We start from the raw sequence: 20,000 nt of genomic DNA on the forward strand, positions 1-20,000 counted from the left end.
GACAAAGGCAGGTCAGGCCAGCAGCTTGGGGATTCCTGTCGACAAACAATATTACATGTAAAATGTGTACCTTTGACAAAAGTATTAATATAGTGCTTTTGATTTTCTTCCTGATGAAAAGTGAAAAGTAGTAATTGTGAAGTGACAGAGGAAAATGAAGTTTTGAACCAAAAGGCAAAGTTCGCGGATGAAAAAACCGAACCCAATTAGCTGCTTATGGGGAATGGAAATACAAGGCATTTGCTCTTCCATCTCCTTCAACAGCCTTTTGATTGACTCTGCTTAGATCTGTACAGCAAAGCAGATAAATCGACGTGGCACATGCACACGAAGCTTAATCATTTGTAATAGTCATATTTGCCCTGACACATAATTTGCTATATCAAGACTTTTTTTTTTCTTGCTCTCTAGTATTCCGTGGCTTGGCCCTTGCTTTATAAAACATTTAATAGTTTGCTTTAAACACATCAACATGCTGATATATGATTGCCCTTTGCGGGTGCCCAGAGAAACAGCATGTCTCTCCTCCCATGGATGCCAGTGGAACGTGAGGTGGGCTGTGTGGGCCCATGATGTCAGGTCATGTTCTAAGGTGTCTGTCCTCTGTCTTGTGCACGCAGCCACTCCGTGCATCAAGGCCATCAGCCCCAGTGAAGGCTGGACCACGGGGGGCGCCACTGTGATCATAATTGGGGACAACTTCTTTGACGGTCTACAAGTTGTGTTCGGAACTATGTTGGTGTGGAGCGAGGTAAGCCTGTGAAATTGGCCTGCCTTGAGCAGTCCCCTCCTCTGTGAATGGTTTTGACAAGTAGCTTCTGGTGTAGGGATATGACACCTATTGCAAAGTTCCCTTTTACTGTTTGCGTATGGTGTGTTCTCCTGTGGGTGGGTCTGCCCCTCCTCCCAACAACCTTTGGGTTTAAAACCTGCTATAGGAGGTCCCCCAGTACCCTGGAACAATTAGTTCTAGAATTACTAGAAACAGGTTTAAGGAGACATATGGTGGCGATTTTCATATGAATGATGCCCTGTGGCCTTTCCTGCAAACTAAAACCCTGGAACATTTGCTGATCTTTTCCTTAAAGAACCATAGGCCCGGAGCCTCTGGATGACAGGGAGGGAGCATTCCGAGACGATGGTCCAATTTGTGCTCATTTTGTAATTATATCCAACTGGCAAGTGTCCGCCTCTCAAGGCCTGCACCACTGAGCGCCTGTTCATGTGTGGTTTCTGTAGCTCATCACCCCCCACGCCATCCGAGTGCAGACGCCGCCACGGCACATCCCTGGAGTTGTTGAAGTCACCCTCTCCTACAAGTCTAAGCAGTTCTGCAAAGGCGCTCCTGGACGCTTCGTCTACACTGGTGAGTACACAGCTTGAGCCTCCGTGGGACAGGGATGGGTGCTCCATCTCAGCGGGAGCCTCGTGGGGTGGGTGCCCAAGGGCCCCATGGGGAGGTACGAGTGAGGCCCATTGGCATGCTGTTGAGTTTTAGCAGGTGGGCATGCCCATCTGCATCTGAGACAGCTCATGATGGCCAGACAGATGCAGCAGTGTGACCTTGGCGTTCCCTCCCATCTGAAGGCCTTTGCCTCTCTCCAATAGAGCAAAGTGGTGCGCGGAGAGTTGTTGGTAACTGCAGCAGCTTCCATCTCCCCTGAGAGTGACTGCCTCACGCCTGGCTGCGTGCAAGGTCTTGTGCCCACCCACTTGTCAATCGGGCTCATCACTGCTTTTCAGTTGCTTGAGCTGTGACGGGGAAGGAGGGGTCATGGCCTGTCATATACCTGGCTTCCACTCTTTGCTGGAGCCTGGGATCTTAGCCCCTGCAGGGTGCTGCTGTTGCTTATAGAGGATCTAAGCTCCACAAGTCACATGTAGTTCGAGCCCCGGTGGGTAGATAGAATGTGTGGCCTGTGTGGCCCCCCATAAGCGGTCTATCAGAGGTGTTTATATGCTGCTTTGCCCACCCAAGTGCCTAATTGACATGATTTGTTTGAAATTGCCATGGAGAGATGCCACAAATCAACTTCACCTTAAGGAGGACACATCTGTAATCTCAGTCCATCCCATAGGCTGTAAGGCGGAAGGAATGGCTCTGAAGTTCAGGGACGGGGGAAGGGATGGGTACTTGTTGGTTATGTGTGGCTGTCTAGTGACTGGGTCACTTTCACATTGTAGGGCTCAGAGCCCTGGGACTGACCACTCTCTTACTGACTGAAGGCACCCTGGGGTTAGGCTCTACCCCACTGGGTGTCACCCTCTGCTCTGTCCAGCAGACAGGATTCATGGAGGTTTCCGATGCCCTTCCTTCCATACGCACTTTGAGGATCTGGATAATCTTGGCCTCCTGCAAATGAAACCCCAGTGCGCACGCGCACACACACACACACAAGTATCAAAACAACAACAAAACTGGGACATCTTTAAAAAAAAAAACTGTGTGCAGGTGGTTCCCTAAATTATAACACTTCTATTTATTTCTGACTTTCTTATGGGATGATGTGCCCACCTCATCATCACCAGCATGTTCTTTTTTTACTTTCAGCGTAGTGTTCAATAAACATGTGCAGTTCCACACTGTGTTATTAAATGGGCTTCACACTGGATAGTTTTTGCCACTGCTATATACATGGCTAAGGTAGGCTGTGCTGAGCGATGATGCTCATGGCATTAGATGCCTTAAATTCACATTTACCTTAAGCAGTTTTCAACTTGCAATATTAAATACTAACTTGTAGTCAGTTCAGGAACACCCATGTACTCCTGCAAATAAGTACCTTTGCTGTCCAGTGAAGGATGTCCAATTCTAGGGGAAGTAAGAAGTTGGAATCCTACCTTGGGTCTGATTGGGCAGCCCCAGCATCTTTGCCTTGGGGTCAGGTGTTTGAGTGAGCCCCCCCCCCCCCCCGACGCCACACACACATTCAACAGACCTCCTCAAGGCAGTGGATGGTGTGGGTACCACATATGCCTGAGTGTCTGCCCAGGAACTTCAAGCTATGGAGTCAGCAGGCCCTCTGCAAAGACCTAGAATATTTGGCTAGATAGCCCCATGCCTCAGGGTACTGGCTGTGAGACCATGTCGACTTGAACTCCTCTGAGTTCAATTTTTTTCCCCTCCTCTCTTCCTCATGGGGTTTTGGCAGGGATCAAGGAGACCTCAAAGTGTCAAGCATACAGAGTACCAGCAGTGAAAAGCTCCTGACATCTTGGGCTTCTGCTGAGGTCCATGGGAGTCTGTCACATCTCCAGCTCCTTGGATGTAGAGATGACGTGTGCTTGCTCTTGTACTAACAATGGCCTGTGGGAGACATAGCAGGGCTGGGTGTACTGAGTGAGTTCCTGTGCTACTCATGTGGCCTACCTTGGCGGGTGGCACCCAAGTGAGCTGGCAAGCCTGGCCTGCTCCTCACAAGCATGTCTTTCTTGTTCTCAAGCTAGATTGTTGTGGGGTCCTACTGGGTTACTTAGGGGTGGCTGTAGGTACGTTCTTTCAAGAGTCTTTGTACTTTTGGGTCTTTTATTTGAGTGTTGAAATGGGGACTTTTTTTTTTTTTAAATAGGCAGTTTGATGGCAGAGAGGTCCAGGTTCTATTTTCCCGCCTTTGCCTGCATTGGTCCCCTGTGGTGCAGACAAGTCCTGGTTTGAACACTTGTGAACAAATGTGGGCATGCAGGGTAGGAGGAGCTGCTTGTTATTGGCTGTCAGGGGTCATGTGGTAGCCTCCCCTGGTACCAGCTCTCCTAGGCTGGATGGGGAAGGACACTGTTTCTGAAGCTCCTTGCTCTCTGGCCAGGTGGAATGCCCTCCTTGCCCAGAGTGTCCATAGCCTCTCAAAAAAAAAATTAGTGTCCCCCTGGGCTTGCTATAGTCACACTGGCCTTTCTAGAGACGCACTGTCCATTCTGTGTGATTGCATCTATTTTCATGCTGACTGGACTTGTTAGGTCCCAAGACTCTGGTCCTCCTGCCCCCAGGTTGGGGATTTCCTGTTTCCCCATGTGTGAGCATTTTCTGTGAGAGTGTGTTAGCTCAGCCCTTCCTAGCGTGTGTGTGTGTGTGTGTGTGTGTGTGTGTGTGTGTGTGTGTGTGTATGTGTGTGTGTGTGTGTGTGTGTACATGTGTGAGTGTGTGTGTATACATGTGTGATCGTGTGTGCGCATGTGTGTGCGTGTGTTTGAGTGTGTTTGCCTGCTTGTGTATAAGTGTGTTCGAGTGTGCCTGTGTGCCTGTGTGTGTGTGTGCATGTGTGATCATTATGAGGAATATACATTTCACATGTGTGTATACTCTATACTCTCAGGGAGCCGAGGAAAGGTGGGGTCATAACCTGTCTGGCCTGGAAGCTTCTGTCTGATTTGCATTGCCCTGAAATTGATGAGGACAATGAGGTAATCACAGGGACTCACTCTCCCCAATGAAAACTGAGCCAGCCCCTCTGGATGTCACAACATGGCCGTCCCCTGGGCGTCTGGTTCCCATCAGTGTGCCCAGGCCCCGGAGGCTGCCGGGACACCTTCACATTTAACCTTCCCGGCATGAGGCCAGCTGTGGGGCCTTAGGGCCACTGGATAATGAACCTGGGCTTGGAGGAGGGGCTGCCACCAGCCTGCCAGGGGCTGGGAGGGACTTGGCAGAGGTCTAAATGAGCTGTTTACAGTGACCTGAGAAACACCAGATTTTTCAAAACCAGACCCTATTAAGTCAACCCAGAGTGGTCGTGCTCAGCCTCTGCCCCCGGAAGGGGAAGGCTGGCCAGGCCCCATCCATCTAGCCCCTTGGCTGCTGCTCATAGTCCCTCTCAAGTCACAATTACCTTGGGAGGCTGGGGCGGTTCAGTTGATTAGCACGGTGAATTAAAAGAATGAGCCACAAATGACATGTCCAGCTCTTCCATAGGAGTTCTCTGTATTCCCAGCGAGCCTCACCCCTGCTGTAAGAAGGTCAGAAATTAGAGAGAGAGAACAATTTTCAAGCGGCTAGCACTTAGGAGCAGAATTAACAATCACTGTGTATGTAATTGCCAGTTAATAGTAAATTGCCTTTAGACTGTAAAATGCAATATAAACTGGTGGGCACCTAAAATTAAATTAATGAGATATTTGCTGCATTTAAAAGCGAATAGTTCAAATTAATAACCAAGTGCAATGCTTGTTTTAATATTTGTCTAATAGCATACCATTGACTTGTTTAATAATAATTAAAACAGTCCTGGAATCGCCTACCTGAGGAACTCACCATACAGGCAAAATCAAGCAGCTTTTGCTTTCATATTTTCAGTGGTGCAAACACATCACATTGTTAAGAGTAATAAAAGAAATTATTTTTTAATTAGAATAGAAACATTATGGTGTTGCCTGATGAAGTTGGGTTGGAATTTGTATGCTTCTAATTGAGATTATGTTCTCATCAAAACTCCTTTTACAGACCTGTTTTCAAGTGTGAAGTATATGGCGCATGTGTGTGTGTGTGTGTGTGTGTGTGTGTGTGTGTGTGTGTGTGTGTGTGTTTCCTTAAAATGGACGTTTGGCAAACTGTTTCCTGATTAGCAAAAGAAAGAAGGCTGCTGGTGTGGCTTGGATTTAAACCTACTTCACAAGACACCAGGAATGGGACTCCAAGGCTTTTTCTGTTGACCTCTTGCCCTGAAGTTTGATCGACCCACCCTCATTTTAGAGACTTCTTTTTTGCTCAATTAAAGAAATTATCACAAATTACTGGGAGTCAACATGCCGCCAGTAACAGACTGAGCCCAGTCACTCAACAAGATTTTGGCAGGCAGCATAGACACATCTAAAGTGGACACACACGGCAGATACCTGGAAGGGCCCCAGGTCTGTGATGCGTTCATTGGATGGGAACATTTTCATACAGACATGTGTGCATTTGATGTCAGGCTTGGGTACCGGACCTCAGCCAGTAATTACAAGCAGTTTGTGTTCTTTCTGATATGGTTTTTATAGGTTTGTCTTTTTAGAAATAGGTCACACTGTGCCTTAAAACTGACTGCGTATTGAGGGGGCACCAGCTCTATCCTGCACCTGTCAGGAGAAGGTTTCCTGCTGAGTCTCCTGGCTGGCTTCTACCTCCCATGCCATTTCTCCTTCCCTGGGAAAGCCCTGTGTTTCTGGCGTGTAGAAAGGTAGCTTGTGAATACCTAGACATGATTCTGTCCACACTATGGAATCCAAACTCCCTTCCTTATAGCCGGATGGCTCCACTTTCCTCTCTCCCAAGCCTGGGGGTTCTCCCAACAAGTCACTTGTATCTGCAGAATAATTCTAAATTACCACCCACGATTTGTACCTTTGGACTCTGATAAACTTCATGTTAAGCGCAAACCACCCAGTTTGTTTCAGCCCTAAGCTCTGAGCCACCAGTGCTCACAATGCAGGAACACGTTCTGCCCGTCTGGCTCCTAGAATATGGGTATCTCAACCAAAGTCACCAGTGGTTCCATCCTCCCCTGCCAGGGCCACCAATTGCACCCTACTTCCCCTTCCTGTCCCCAGTGATCACACCTATCACCCATGCTGGCGGTTCACAGTCACTAGTGCTCGGGTATTTCAGGAAGTCTGGGCCCTCATCACACCCAGCCATCCCCTGGTAATGTATGCCTCTGGATACTTCGGCTCTTCTGCCAAGTTACTAATCTTGAAGTGCAGCATGGGGCTCTGCTCTCCGCTCAGGCCATCTTTAGGTTCCCAAATTTGAATCTTTGTCCAGCGGTTCCATGACTCAAAGAGCACCATTTTCTTCACAACCTCACCCTGCTCTTGTTTTTGTCACACGTCTAAGCATGGTTAGCAGAGGGTGGTGATTTTTTTCTGTTTTGTTTTTCACAAGGACTAGGTGCTTAAACATCCCTGCCTCAGCCCCTTCCCCTGGGAGTAGGGGAATGAAGGCTGTGGCTGGCTCCCTATAGAGCCCCAGGCAAGGAGGTAGCATTCACCTGCTGTCCTCCCTTGGGTGGCACATGGCCCTACCTGAGCCACAATCAGTGACACTGCTGCATGCCGACTGGGTGCTGGGGGTAAGGCTGGAGAATGGATCCCTTTAAAGAGGGTTGCGTGAAGGCTTCCTGTCCCTGTGGTCTCCTCTTTCCTGTCTCGAAGGAGGGCAGGAGAATGAGGCACAGCACAAGTAGACAATTTGTCCTAATCAGTGACACCCATTTACCAGAATTGCTTAAAATGAACTATACCTCATACAGAAATCGCACATTTAGAGAGTTCCATTTATCATGTGAAAATTGAGGGCCAGTAAACTTTTCTGCCCCTCCAGTGGGATCATAGGCATGCATCAAAATGTTAAAAATGATTGGTGAGACGGGGCTGTCACCCATTTATCAAGGAAAAGAACATTATTTGCTAATTTCCCAACCAGGCTGGTGACAGGGTGCTTCGTCTTTAGACCCACGGTGACCAGCGTGGCCTTTTTGTTATTAGTACAAGTCAAGTGCTTTTGGGCTGTTGCTAAGAAGACACATTTGTCTGTCATCACAGGGGCTTTGGTTGCTTTCCAACTGGCTGTGACCAGGGCTGCTCCATGTGCCCGATTGGCTGTGTATGTTGGGGCTGCGTGAACCCAAGAGGGGAGACGGACTGATAAATCACAAAGTTTCCATACCAAGGTGAAGGTATTGACTTCACAGCCCACCTGACAAGATGTGGCTTCGAGGAGATGGCCATTTGTCTTACCCAAAGGACAAAGGGGTCATTGGCTTCACTTAAGATAGGCCGGATGTGGATGGGAGAGACAGGCCTGACCCTCTTTCTTTGACACAGGCAGAGTCCCTGTCTCCTATCCTCCCTCCCTGGCAGCGCTATCTAGGGGACTTTTATTTTTCAGTTCTGGCTGGGAAAGACACTGAGGGCGGTGGGGTATGAGGGACAAATAGGAACTAATAGCCATTTAAAAGCCCAGTACAGTGAAGGTAGCCAAGCGCAGGGCAGGCGGAACAAAAGAATAGGTCTAAGATAAGATGGCAGGCAGGTCATTACAGGGGCACCTCCAGCAGGTTGGTCATGAGAAGCAGCGCGGCAGCAGAGCCAACATCTTGGTGGAGAACATTAAAAGGAAGAGGTTGTTCTGGCACTGCAAGGGAGGTGGGATAAACTGCCCTCTCTCATGGGGCCAAGGAGCATGGCCACTCCTCGCTTCTTGGAGTCATAGCCTAGTGCTTGGTGGGAGAGTGTTTTGCTCTGGAATGTTCTGTGCAGGCTGGCTCCTGGGACAGCTGAACCGAAGTCCCTGTGTGTCTCCATAGGCGGCTTGGGTTTCCAGAAAGTCTTAAGCCTCGTCCATACCCAGGGTATAAGTGGATGCTGGGGGTATGGCTGGAGACCAAGACTTGGGATACAAAAACAACATGAGAAGAGATATGTTCAAATAATTGTTGCTTGACTACTGGGCCTTTGAAATTTGCTGTGGAAAAATTATCAGGGTCTGTCTTTCTTCTCTTTGGGTGATTTTTAAGTCAACAACAAAACCGACGTCTGTGATGTGGGTTGTTGACCTTGGGTAGCTACAGAGGTCCCTGCTGCCCCGATGAGCAGATGGGAGAATTTGGTTTTGCAGGCATGGGCTGATGGAGTGGTACATATCTGTTGAAGGTGCAGTAAGGAACCTGTGACAATTTAAAACATAGTTCCCTGGGAACTATGAGCCACCACAGAATTACAGTAGGTTCATTAGGTTCAGAGATTTTTTTTTTTAAAGACATAGAATTATGCTGGGTCCCATTTTCATTCTCTCTACATTCTATCCTGAAAATCACTTCTTAATCTTTCACATGTGGAAAGCCTAGTGTTAGGCAAGGGCCCTGAGGTCTGCGTCCTCACAGGCCCAGATCCGCCCCTCTAGGTATCCTGTGGCCACAGAGAACTTGGAAGTCTGGAAGGCTGGATTTGGGTATTCTGCTAGAGCTCTGTCCCATAGATTCACCCCTTCCCCTTTTTCTCTTGATTGTCATCGCTCTGTGCGCTTTGGTCCTGGCCAAGATCATGTCAGTGTAGATGCCCCGATGTGTGAGTAATAGCTATTCGCCACCCCTCAGTGTTTTTCCTTTGATGACGGTACTCCCAATACAAAATCCCTCACAGAAGCTTAGGCCTGTTAGCACTCAGGGGCACACACACCAAGGGTCCCGGCTCCTGTAGTGTGTTCATGGCTGTGGCAGGTGGCTGCTGTGTGTGCCCTTGTCATCCAGCTGTGGTATGTCCTAAGCCAAAGATTGAAGAATTTACTTGTGTTCTTCCTGTGGGTGGAAACAGCAGTCGTTCCCCAAGTGAACTTAGCTTGCTACTTGTTAGTGAGACCAACCACAGCCTCACAGGACCCGCTGCCTTCTCCTAACGCTATGCCCACAGTGCTAACATTCTGTCTCGAACGGGGCCCCAGGTTCTGTTTGGTCTTTGTCATGGCATCCTTAGAGAAACTAGGTCCTGCACCCACCCATGGATGATGGACCTTCTCCTTGTTGCTCCTCAGCCAGGAGCTTGGGAAAGCCAGATGATTGGGATGCTCACCAATGGGAGCATGATGTCTCAGTTTTAAACACAGTGTGGCGGTGAAACACAGGTCACTGTGACTTGGGATTTGCCTTCTGGGGGCCAGTGTTTGTCTCGTGCGTATCTCGGTTGAGTTCTCAGTAGAGCACCACGGGTGACTCTTGGGAGGGAAAATCAGCGACCCTTTAGGTGTTCTGGGATGGGGGCATCTGCGTCAGGAGGAAACAGGAGGAGCAGTGGGCTCTTGCTGAGAGCAGGCGCCTCTTGTCTTCATCCGAGAAGCCCTCCTGGGATCTGCTTGGCCTGTGACAGACATCCAGCATGGACACTGCCGCAACCCACTGACTCGGTCTTGTGGGAAAGAAACAGGTGTAGAGAGCAGTTAATAAAAACAGCCTTAAGGTGGACAGTGCTCTCAGGTCCTGGGTTCAGGGGATAGAAATGGCACCCCGAGAACTTGGAGGTGGCCGAGCTGTGAGATTTCCTCTGGAAATGGCTCTGGAGGCTACACCGTAGATGCTCAGCAAGAGTGTGGAAGATTTCCAAGAAGAATGTGACCCCTTTTTGTGTGGCCGGGGAGCAAGTGGTGGGGCACGAGGAGCTATAAAGGGCACAAGTGATTACTTCTCAAGTTACAAGACAACTTGTGATCTCTAACACATATGAAATCAGAGTTTGGCTCTCCTCTCCCTCCCTCCCTCCCTCCCTCCCTCCCTCCTTCCCTCCTTCCTTCCTCTCATTCTCTCTTCTTGATTCTCTCTCCCTCCTCCTTTCCTAATTCTTTGATAATTTCATCTTGTGTATTATATACTTTAGGTTATTTTCACACTCTATCTTCTTTTCCCATTCCCTCTACAATTGAAAGCCATTTTCTTCCCAACTAGACCTCTTCCTATTTTCATGTCTTTTTTTAATCTCGCTATGTACCTAGCCCAGGCTGGCTTTCAATGCCTGATCCTCCTGCCTCTGCCTCCTGAGCGCCAGAATCACAGGCATGCAGCAGCACATCCGGCCATCAGGACTACTTTATTTGACACACATAGAGCGTAGCACCCTATGCTTACGTTAATCCTGGCCATGCCTTTAAAGGCTTTGCCTCCAAATATTTCTTTCCTTCTGTATCCAGCCTGAAAGACCTGGAATCAAGATGCCACTAGAAAGACCAAAAGGCAAACCGTGTTGTGAACTCCTAAGTGGGAGTCCCTTAGCCCGCAGCTGGGTTCTGCCTTCCTCAGCTGGCATGGGTCTCTGCTCACTCTGGAAGCACCTGTGCTGCATGCCCGGTAACATGCAGAAGAGCATTTTCCCCAACACAGGCATACCCAGATTAAAGCCCTTACTATCATTCCCTCCCCTACAGTAGCATTATGACATTTCCACACATTTATAGCACGTGATGCTCTGTCCTTCTCTCCTCCCATCACCACCTCCTACTCCTCCTCTGGCCCCCTTGGATCTGTTATGCCCCCTCTACTTCTTTTAATCTAAAAATTGCCTATGGGGAAAAACATATAACATTTGTCTGGCTTATTTCGCTTAGCATGGTGATCTTCAGTTCCATCCATTTTCCTGCAAATGCACGATTTCTGGTTTTTGTTTCATTTTGTTTTTTTCATGGCTAAGATTCCATAGTTGTATATGTGCTTTTTTCCTTACCTCAACTGCTGATGGAATCTAGGCTGGTTCTCTGTCTTGGCCATTGTGAATAGTGCCACAATCAACGTGGGAGGTGTGCAAACACTAGAGATCTCCCATCTGCTTCGATGACTCTTTAGGTGCAGTTCATCTACCAAGACACTCAGCAGGAGCTGAGAAACAAAAGGTTCTTTATATGCACAGTTGTTGCACAACCTATTTAAATGACTTTTATCCACTATATTCCACATGTGCACTTCTTCCTTCCATGCCTGGATTTGACAGCTACTTGTCTATCCCTCATCCCTGTAGATCTGCCTATCCTGGATTTTTCTAAGAGAAGATCATACAATATGTGTCCTTTGGAGCTGACTTCTTCCACTTAGCATACGATGTTCTCAGCTTCCACTGGGTCATGTGTCAAGATGGCATTTCTTTACATATCTGAAAAGTATTTCGTTGTATAGATGTACAACATGATTGCTTATGTGTTCATAGGTTGATGGACATGTAGCTATTAGGAAAACATCCATGTGGATGTAAGACAAACATATGTTCATTTTGTGCCTCTAAACTAGAGATGCTTGATAGCTTTACCATGTAGGCATGGTGTCTTCCAGAAGCCTGACCACCGTGGTGCCGCAGCACCTTTAAGCACCAGCTATATGCACTGCTTTGAACAAGGCAGGCATGTGATGTAGTGTCAACTTAAGTGACCCTCCTTACACTTTCTATGGAGTAGGGACACACTGCTCCCAAGAGGGACCTTTGTCTTAGGCCATGACCTGGGTGTCTGCAGCCAGAGAGAGCAGGTTTCCTGAGTTTGCTCCGCAACTTCCTTCTGTGTGGAGACTTTTCTGCTGGTTCTAATAATGTATGTACATCCATTGCCAACTGGCTGTCTACAGAGTGTGTTTCCCTCTTGGCTTTTAGGACCTGCTCTCTCCTCCCATGAAATCTCGGAGAGGATGAGGACATAGGGAGTTTGCTTTCCTGAAGGAGAAGGTGACATGTGGGAGCTTGAGGTGGTTGCATGATATTAAGGGTGGTTTTACTGACTGGTGTCTCCCTTTTGGACATGCCTATGTACCCAGAGAGCTGGGTAAAATGACAGGGCAGCTTTGGGGAGCAGGGTGCTACACCAATGATTGGCAGATCTTAGATCTTCGTTGGGGTGTGTCTCTGCTGGCCTACCGTGAGATGGATAGGTGTGCTGATGAGAGCTCAGGCTCCAGGGCCTGGGATTTCTTTAGCTGCAGGGCTGTGCTTGGTTGATGTAGTTCCCCCATGCCTATGCAAGCCACAATCCAATGCATTCTTTGAGGTATGTAAACAAAAGTGTTTGAATGCAGTCCAATAGTTGTCAGCAAGGGTATTATTTTGGTAACAAGGAAGATGGGCTGCCCCCTTTTCTGCGTTTGGTGTCACATCACAATGCTTCCATCCGCTGCCAGGCAGTGGTGAATGGAAGCAGGTCCCTGTGCAGGAGGCCTGGTTGGGCTGTCTGCATGAATACCAGAACAGCATTCCCCATGTGAGCAGGGAGGCTCCAGATCCCAATTAGAAGTCAACTATGGTGCTCTTCCTATTCCGAGAAGACATACTCATGGAACATGGTAGGTTCTGGATGAACTGATGGGAAACTGAGGCTAACCCTAGGTGGGTCTGGCTTGGGAATGTGCCCCCACAATGACCCACAGTAGACACCAGATAAGCCCATGCTACTCACAGGAGATGTCAAATTTTGGGTTGGCCTCCAGGTACAGAAGGATGACCTATGTCTTCCCTGTTTGTCCCTTAGCCAGGCCAGCACCCCAGTGAGCGATGTGGGGACCGCGTGGCCTTTGTGTTTCCCATGCACACCACAATGCCTAGCTCACCCTGCCCGGTTCTGTGATTGAAATTCATTGCCAAATTTATTGAGAAATTAATGAGAAAAGCTGCGAAGTATTGACTTTGAGAGGAAAACACAACTCATCTTGAATGAGGAGGAAAATGCAGCAATAATTTAGCCACTATTGATTTGGCCCTGTCCATGTATTGATCTTCATTTTACAATATTAATTTGCACCTGCAATCGGCTGCAAAGGGAACCGATTTCATTTTGTGGCTGTGTTAGTGTGCAAAGCATTAGGTGCTCTTAAGCAGGGAGGTCCACATGTTGGGTTGGGAAGGCGGATTTCCCCCCACCCCCCATTTCTGCTTGTTGCTGAAATAGACTAAAAATTAAAATTTTTTGTCCAACAAAATGTGAAGGCAAAAGCCCATGTATTCCGTGGCTCCCTCCCTGCTGCCCGGCTGCTTCTCATCCACGCGAGGAACCCTCAGCAGCCTGCGACTCCAGACACCCCTCATCATCATGCCCAGATCAGTTCAAAGTTCATGAAATTTCTATGAGCATTGATCTCGCCCCATTGATTTTTTTTTTTGCAGCAGATCTTTGAAATTTTAATTTCCTGAGCATCTGAATTTCTTATAGATGAAATGCGCTTGCAGGAGACAGTTGATGATAAAGTGGGGAACTTAGCATCATTTTAAAGCCTAAAAAAGGGGGAGAGAAAACCCAGGCATTTGGGGACTCTGTGTAGTGTTTTGAGGTGGAATGATGAAAGTGCTCTAGCTGAAAGGGGGGGCACCAGGGGGAGCTAAGTATCAATTTTGACTTCCAGAGCCACACATTTTTTAATGCAACTTTTTATACAGTCATTTTTGAAAGAAAAGCTATCTGGAGAAACAGCAGGACAGAGAAGCATTCTTCATGGGGCAATCGTTTGCTCACAGCAGTCTTTATCACCTGGTCAAGCTCACCTAGTTACTTATCAGTGGGACATTTAATAACCTCAAGGTGATATAATTGCTATTGGCATTTTTCCCCCTTGGATTCGGCTGGTTAATGTGTAAACTACTTGTCAGCAAATAGCACTTTGTCACTAAAATCACCAACACCCTCTAGAGGAATGTCTTTGTATTGAGCAATTTAATTTTACTTTATTTAATTTTTACACATTACAACCTGTGTTCATTCAGGCACACTGACGGCTTGTAGTCTGTTGGGGCAGGGTCTGGGTATCCGTGTTAGTAAAATATACTATATCTTATTTAACAAACCCATTGCCTTAATTGAAGCGCGTTCCTGTCCCTCGGAAAAGGAACTACAGATGTTCTTATTATGTAGTTATGTTGCTAATGTGAAAAACGGCCTCATTATGAGGATCTGTTTGTAGCAAGAAAATTACTGCATTATGACAAATGCATGATTGGGAAGTTACAGGAAGCCGATCATTATTGAAATGAAACTGGAGCTCACTTAATAGCTGCAGCCAGCAGCTGGAATGGAGCAAATGAATGCCTTCCTGTTGTTATTGTTGGAGTCAGGGTTTTTGGGCAGGAGACCCTGCCGCACCGCAACCTGCATTCTGGCTTGGGCTTCCAGGGTGGAAAGACAGTGCTAAAAGCAGCTGTTTCCTACCTGGGAGCCTCCCCCTCGTGTGTTTAATGTCACTGTTTTAAAGACACAACTGTGCTGCAGGAGCAATTACGCCAGCAGTCCCTTAAAGGCGGACCACTGCTCTCTGGCTGGCAGCCGGATCCAGGTCTCCCTGGAATGGAGGGGAGGTCTTCAGGAGGTTGTTGTTGCAATTAAGCTTTGTCACTGTGGCCCCTCCTTCACTCAATGGTCCCCTCCACTTTTACCCTCAAGGAGTCCCCCTCCCACCCCCCCCACCCCACCCCCACCCCCGGACTGGAGTGGGGGTGGGGCTGTCCACAGCAACACTTGCTGCTGCCCCTGAGGATAGGTTTCACACCAGGGGGAAGCAGGCACAATTGAGCCCTGGAAGGGTAGTAGCTGCTTAGTAAATTTCGGGTGAGTGGGTTGGGCTTCCAAAGATTCATGGAGAGCTTAGTTTCCGTTCCTAGGAGCTGTGCTCTGTAGGAAGCTATACTAGCCCTAAATATTAATTTGTTTTGATCTGCAATGTTTTCTATGTGTCATCCGTGGTCAGGAGCATGTCCCCTTATTCACTTAAGTGAATGGGGTTTACACACCAATGGATTAGCCATTGAGGTCTGACGGAAGCCATTTACATTTTAGGATGTTGGAGAACAGCATAGAACCCTGAGCAGGGCTGGCTGACAAAGACAGTTCAGTCATCAAAATGTAAACTCCAATGACTGATGTCACAAGAAAGAAACACCCAGCACTGCTGCCCATGGGTACGTTTCTAATTGCAGCAGGCCAGTTGGAGCTACTCTGGCCCCAGCTGCAGCTCAAAGCCTGATGCCATTTTCGGCTGCCACATTAGCTCTGGCAATCCCAACTTGAACCGACATCACAGACCGTTAAAATTTTATCAATTGCACTATGATTAATCCCCCAGTACATGGGCAGGACTTAAATATTTAGAACGCTTCTTCTGTTATGACTTCAATGCATGTAAAGTAACGAGATTAACTCCAGTACACTCAAATATATTTAAATATGCGTCCTTCCCAAGCTGCAGGCTATCCGGCGTGCGGAATGGAGTCTATGTGGCCATGTCAGGCTCTATTTGTAGGACCCAAGCTGGAGACTGGCCTGCATATGATAGCCGGATATCTGGCCTTTCACAGGCTGCCTGATTGCTTGCCTCATTTGGCATGGAATGTGATTCCCGGCCATTCTAGCTTCTGATTCATTCAGGTTTTATTGCTGTGTAATTTTCTTATTCTAAAATAAAAGCTCTCCAACAAAAATTACTATGCATTAGGCCACAGTAGCCTACTCAAATGGATATTAATACAGTTTATCTCCAAAAGGACGAATAATGTATTTGAAACAGATAAAAGGCCCTCCACTAAATGAGGAATGTTAATATCTTATGGCACAGTTAATAAAGAGATATTTCACAGGGGAGATTTGTTTTATGACTTTTGATACAACAGCCTTGTAATCTGACATATCTTAAACGATATAATTTCACACATACATTCATCTCCTACATGCAGCAGGCCATCTTAGCAAAATTTGAATTCAGGACAAATAATGGGCACTAATTACTTCCGGAGGGGGGGATTTATTTGAAGGCCCACCCTCCCTTTCACAGATTGACGGAAATCCATGCAGAAAGGTGCTAGCTTACAGATACATTTTTGATAAACGTTATTGTTTTTTCCCCTTCAGCAGAAAATAACATTTGTTTTGTTGTGTTTAAGGCAGAGTTTAAATTAATTTAACCCAGTGACACATGTTCGGAGACTAAGCACGCTGCTAAATAATTCCTTGGAATAAATTGCTCGGGAACCAAATGCATTAATTTATGGCTTTGCTGATGCTGACAGATGTGAGGGGCGGACCGACAAATATTAACATAAAACAAATTTGCTTTATTCTTCTTCATATTTCTTCTTCATCCCCGACTTGAGCTCGCCCGGGCTCCTTCTCTAATTATCCACGAGGTCAGTAAGCAAAATTGGGAAGAAGCTGGGAGATCAATACAAATTATCCCTGAGCAAACCAGTGCTGACAGTTTGAATTGCAGCATATGTTTACCCAAAATCAGGCAATTTATCTTAATATCAGCAAAGTAATGCAGTGCAGGTGAAAGGTCAGGCAATCTCTCCCCCTCATAATTACCCAGTTCTAAAACAGGAAAGTGGTATTGATTGGCCTGGCTCGGGGCTCTGTGACTGGACGTGCCAGTGCCTTGCCCTGGCTCGGCTGGGCTCTAGGCTGTAAACTCAACGCGCTGAGGGTTTATTAGATGTGCGGAGAGGTCTTGTGCTTTCTCCTCCAGTTGCAGAATTGGCCCGTGAGGATTGAACCAGTCTTCACCCAGCCATGGGTAGAGACAGGCTCCTTGAGGATCTGAGGGCTGTCAACTAGGGCAGGTCTTCATCAGGACCAGGCAATGTTCTAGGTCACCCGGAAGTACATGGGGGGGACCCCATTATGGGAGCAGAAACTCACGGGATTGTGAAGGCCTGCTGGTGCCCCTGCCATTAAAGAGGAGGCAGGTTCCAATAGTTCTGCTACGTAAACACATTTGAGATTCTGGAGGAGGGACATCTGGCTGGGACAGCAGCACTAGGTCTCTCGCTGCGTGGCTCATCTGGTCTGGTGGGGACTGGCCTTGCCACACTTTTGTACCTGAACTTTCCTGATGTGCCACACCTACTTACTTTGGTGGCGTATTCAATGCCTGTCGGTTTGAATCAAGAGATGGAGCGGGCGGGGGGGGGGGAATCTGTATTTATACGGCTTTATATGATGCTTTGGGTCATAGAAGAAGAATATCAGTTCAACTGAGACACTGGAGAATGTCTCTCAGAGTGAGTGTATGCTTATCACAAGTCATAAAGCTTCTGAAAGCTTGCATTAAAGCCCCTATCACCTGTCAGGGGCATTTGCATGAAATCAATAGCGGCTGCCCATCTATCTTTTCTGATCACCTTTCATCAGGCCGATTCATTAAGTCAAACAGCCATGGTGATTAGCTGGCAGAGAGGAGAAACCTGACATGTTAAGAATGCACATGGGCCACTCCCCCCCCCCCCCCGCAACACCCCGACCAAGAAACATAATACTTCATCTTACCCTTTTTGGACCAAGTCTTTCCCTGGGCCTGGAGCCCATCCTCCCTGATGCCCACACTGCATTTTTGCCTGACACCCTTGCCTGTGCCGAGGCAGAGACATGACAAATTGTCCCCCCAGTCAACGCTGACAGCTTCTGATGATTAATGGTCTGATTATGAAGTGGTTTTACACATATAGAATTTACATCACAGAGAGTTAGAAATTTTGCCATGTCACATACACCAAGGCATTTTGAAGGGTTTTACTATTTGCAAGGAAAAAAAAAGAGGGCAAAATCCCAGCAAAAGCCATGTCATGTAAAATCAATACATCGGATCAATGCTTTATTAACAAGAAAATGTCTTACTTCACATTCCTGTGCGGACCTTTGTCTCCAGGATGTATGATGGAATGTCAAATCATATTGTGGTCCTCAACTTTCGGGTGCATTATTGAGTGTACGTGTAAGGCGTCCTGGGTTGCTTACAAGATGCACAGACAGCTCAGCACTCGAGGATAATGGTGACCAATTATTGTGGAGAGCACTTTCCAAGGCAGCCCCAAGCTTCCTCCTAGGAAGCTATGGCCTTTTGTATTCTCCTGCACTCCGCAGACCTGGGTGGCGTTAATCATCAAATTACTAATGAGTGATGGCCCAAATTGCGGGCGGAGTAATGAATAGATGGCGGCAGGTCTTATTAGTCTCCGAAAACCTCCTGATTTATGTCGCGCCGTGCACCGTCGAGTTACTCCACAGAAAACGATATCTACATCAAGAAATAATGTACTCTAATAAGTATTTTCATCTTAACTCGCGTCCCCGGGCCTCCGGGCTCAGTTTTTGTTGGAGTCAGGCAGAGCCGTAATAAAGCCCGATGGCTCCTTATAAAGCTTGTTAAACACAGTGTGTGCAGTTGAATGGAGTCCCGGCTGTGATTCATGCACTGTACAGGGTGCATGTGCCTCTGATTTATGGCCATGCACAGTTCATAGTCAAAATTACAATTTGAGGGATAAAAAGATTAATTACTATTTGTGGCCGGCAATTTCGTGGGGCTGGTGGATTGCAGCTGGGGAATGATAGCGCTCTATATCAGTTTGTAGTCAGCCATTCACAGATTATTAAAGCTTTGCAAGAGTAAGTGTTCCTCCTGCCTGGTCTGTGCTCAGGCAATATGCTAGACAAAAAAGGACCACAGGGATAAATCTGAGGCTAGCAATAGCCGGACATATGTCATAATTGCCAGTTTCCCATAAATCCCTGGCTGGTGAGGAACGCACTGTGTGATGCAGACACCGCATCATGGCTGTGGTGATGGCTATATATGGCCTCAAGACCTGTCACTTCGGGACTGCACCGCCATTTTTACAATATACTGAGCCACCCTTTCTGACTTTCTTCCAGTCTAATTATAGATTAGAAATAATCATTGCTTTTATGTGCAAAAGAAAGTGGGGGTGCATGTGGAGTCTGTTCCTTAGGCAGAGCTAACATGCAGGGTGCTTCCCTGGAGGCATAGTTCAGAAGAACTGCACACCCGTGTGTAAGCATGCAATAAGTGCACAATGGATGACGTAACAGTGACTGACTTGCTGTGTGTTTATATGTCCTGTTGCAGCCCTTAATGAGCCAACCATAGATTACGGCTTCCAGAGGTTGCAGAAAGTGATACCCAGACATCCAGGTGACCCTGAAAGGTTACCCAAGGTTAGTACAAGACCACATGATGCCCCACACATGTTGGGGGCCACTGGCAGACTGGTTCTGGTTCAGGGGTGGTGGATACTCCGGGAAAGAAAATGCCAGACACCTCAAACCCTGTGCCCATGTCAAGGCCAACAGGTATGGGGAGCTTCCTGGCCCATACCTGTCCACTGCAGAGCTGGGCAGCAGGTGAGCGATGGTACACGGGCCCTCACTGTATGCTGCCTCTTTGGAGGGCCATCTCTTTAAAGGGAGGAGAGAAATGGCTTTTCTGATAACCAATATTTTGGATTCTGCAAGGGGGACATAAACTTCCGCGTAATGAAATAGTTCAATTAAACATTTTCCACTCCAGTAGTCTGCCCTGATTCCCATCTAGGCGGCTCCAGTCTGATCTGTGATTACTTGACTCTTGTTTTCTTTTCATTTTCTAAAGCTCGATTCAGTTTAATCTTTTGTTTACAAAGCTTTTGTTATAAGTCCCTGACTTAGCAGGCTAACAAATGAAGTCCACATATTAATATCTAGGGGACTTTTCATTTAAATCCAACAAAGACAAAAGCTGCCCCTGTTGTTTATGCACATC

General features: G+C 47.3%; 1 protein-coding gene across 16 annotated transcripts in view; it reads left to right on the top strand.

The window, feature by feature from the left end:
• EBF3 (EBF transcription factor 3) overlaps window positions 1–20,000 on the top strand; it is a 121,558-nt gene that overhangs the window by 89,410 nt on the left and 12,148 nt on the right. For all 16 annotated transcript variants that reach the window (XM_084771885.1, XM_084771892.1, XM_084771878.1 and 13 more), the window contains 3 exons: window positions 621–751; window positions 1,240–1,366; window positions 19,329–19,417. In XM_084771885.1, coding sequence (XP_084628011.1) covers window positions 621–751; window positions 1,240–1,366; window positions 19,329–19,417 — 347 coding nt within the window. The remainder of the gene's footprint in view (window positions 1–620; window positions 752–1,239; window positions 1,367–19,328; window positions 19,418–20,000) is intronic.

The sequence above is a fragment of the Acomys minous genome (genome assembly GCF_964271855.1).
Source record: "Acomys minous genome assembly, chromosome: 2".
Lineage (NCBI taxonomy): Eukaryota > Metazoa > Chordata > Mammalia > Rodentia > Muridae > Acomys > Acomys minous.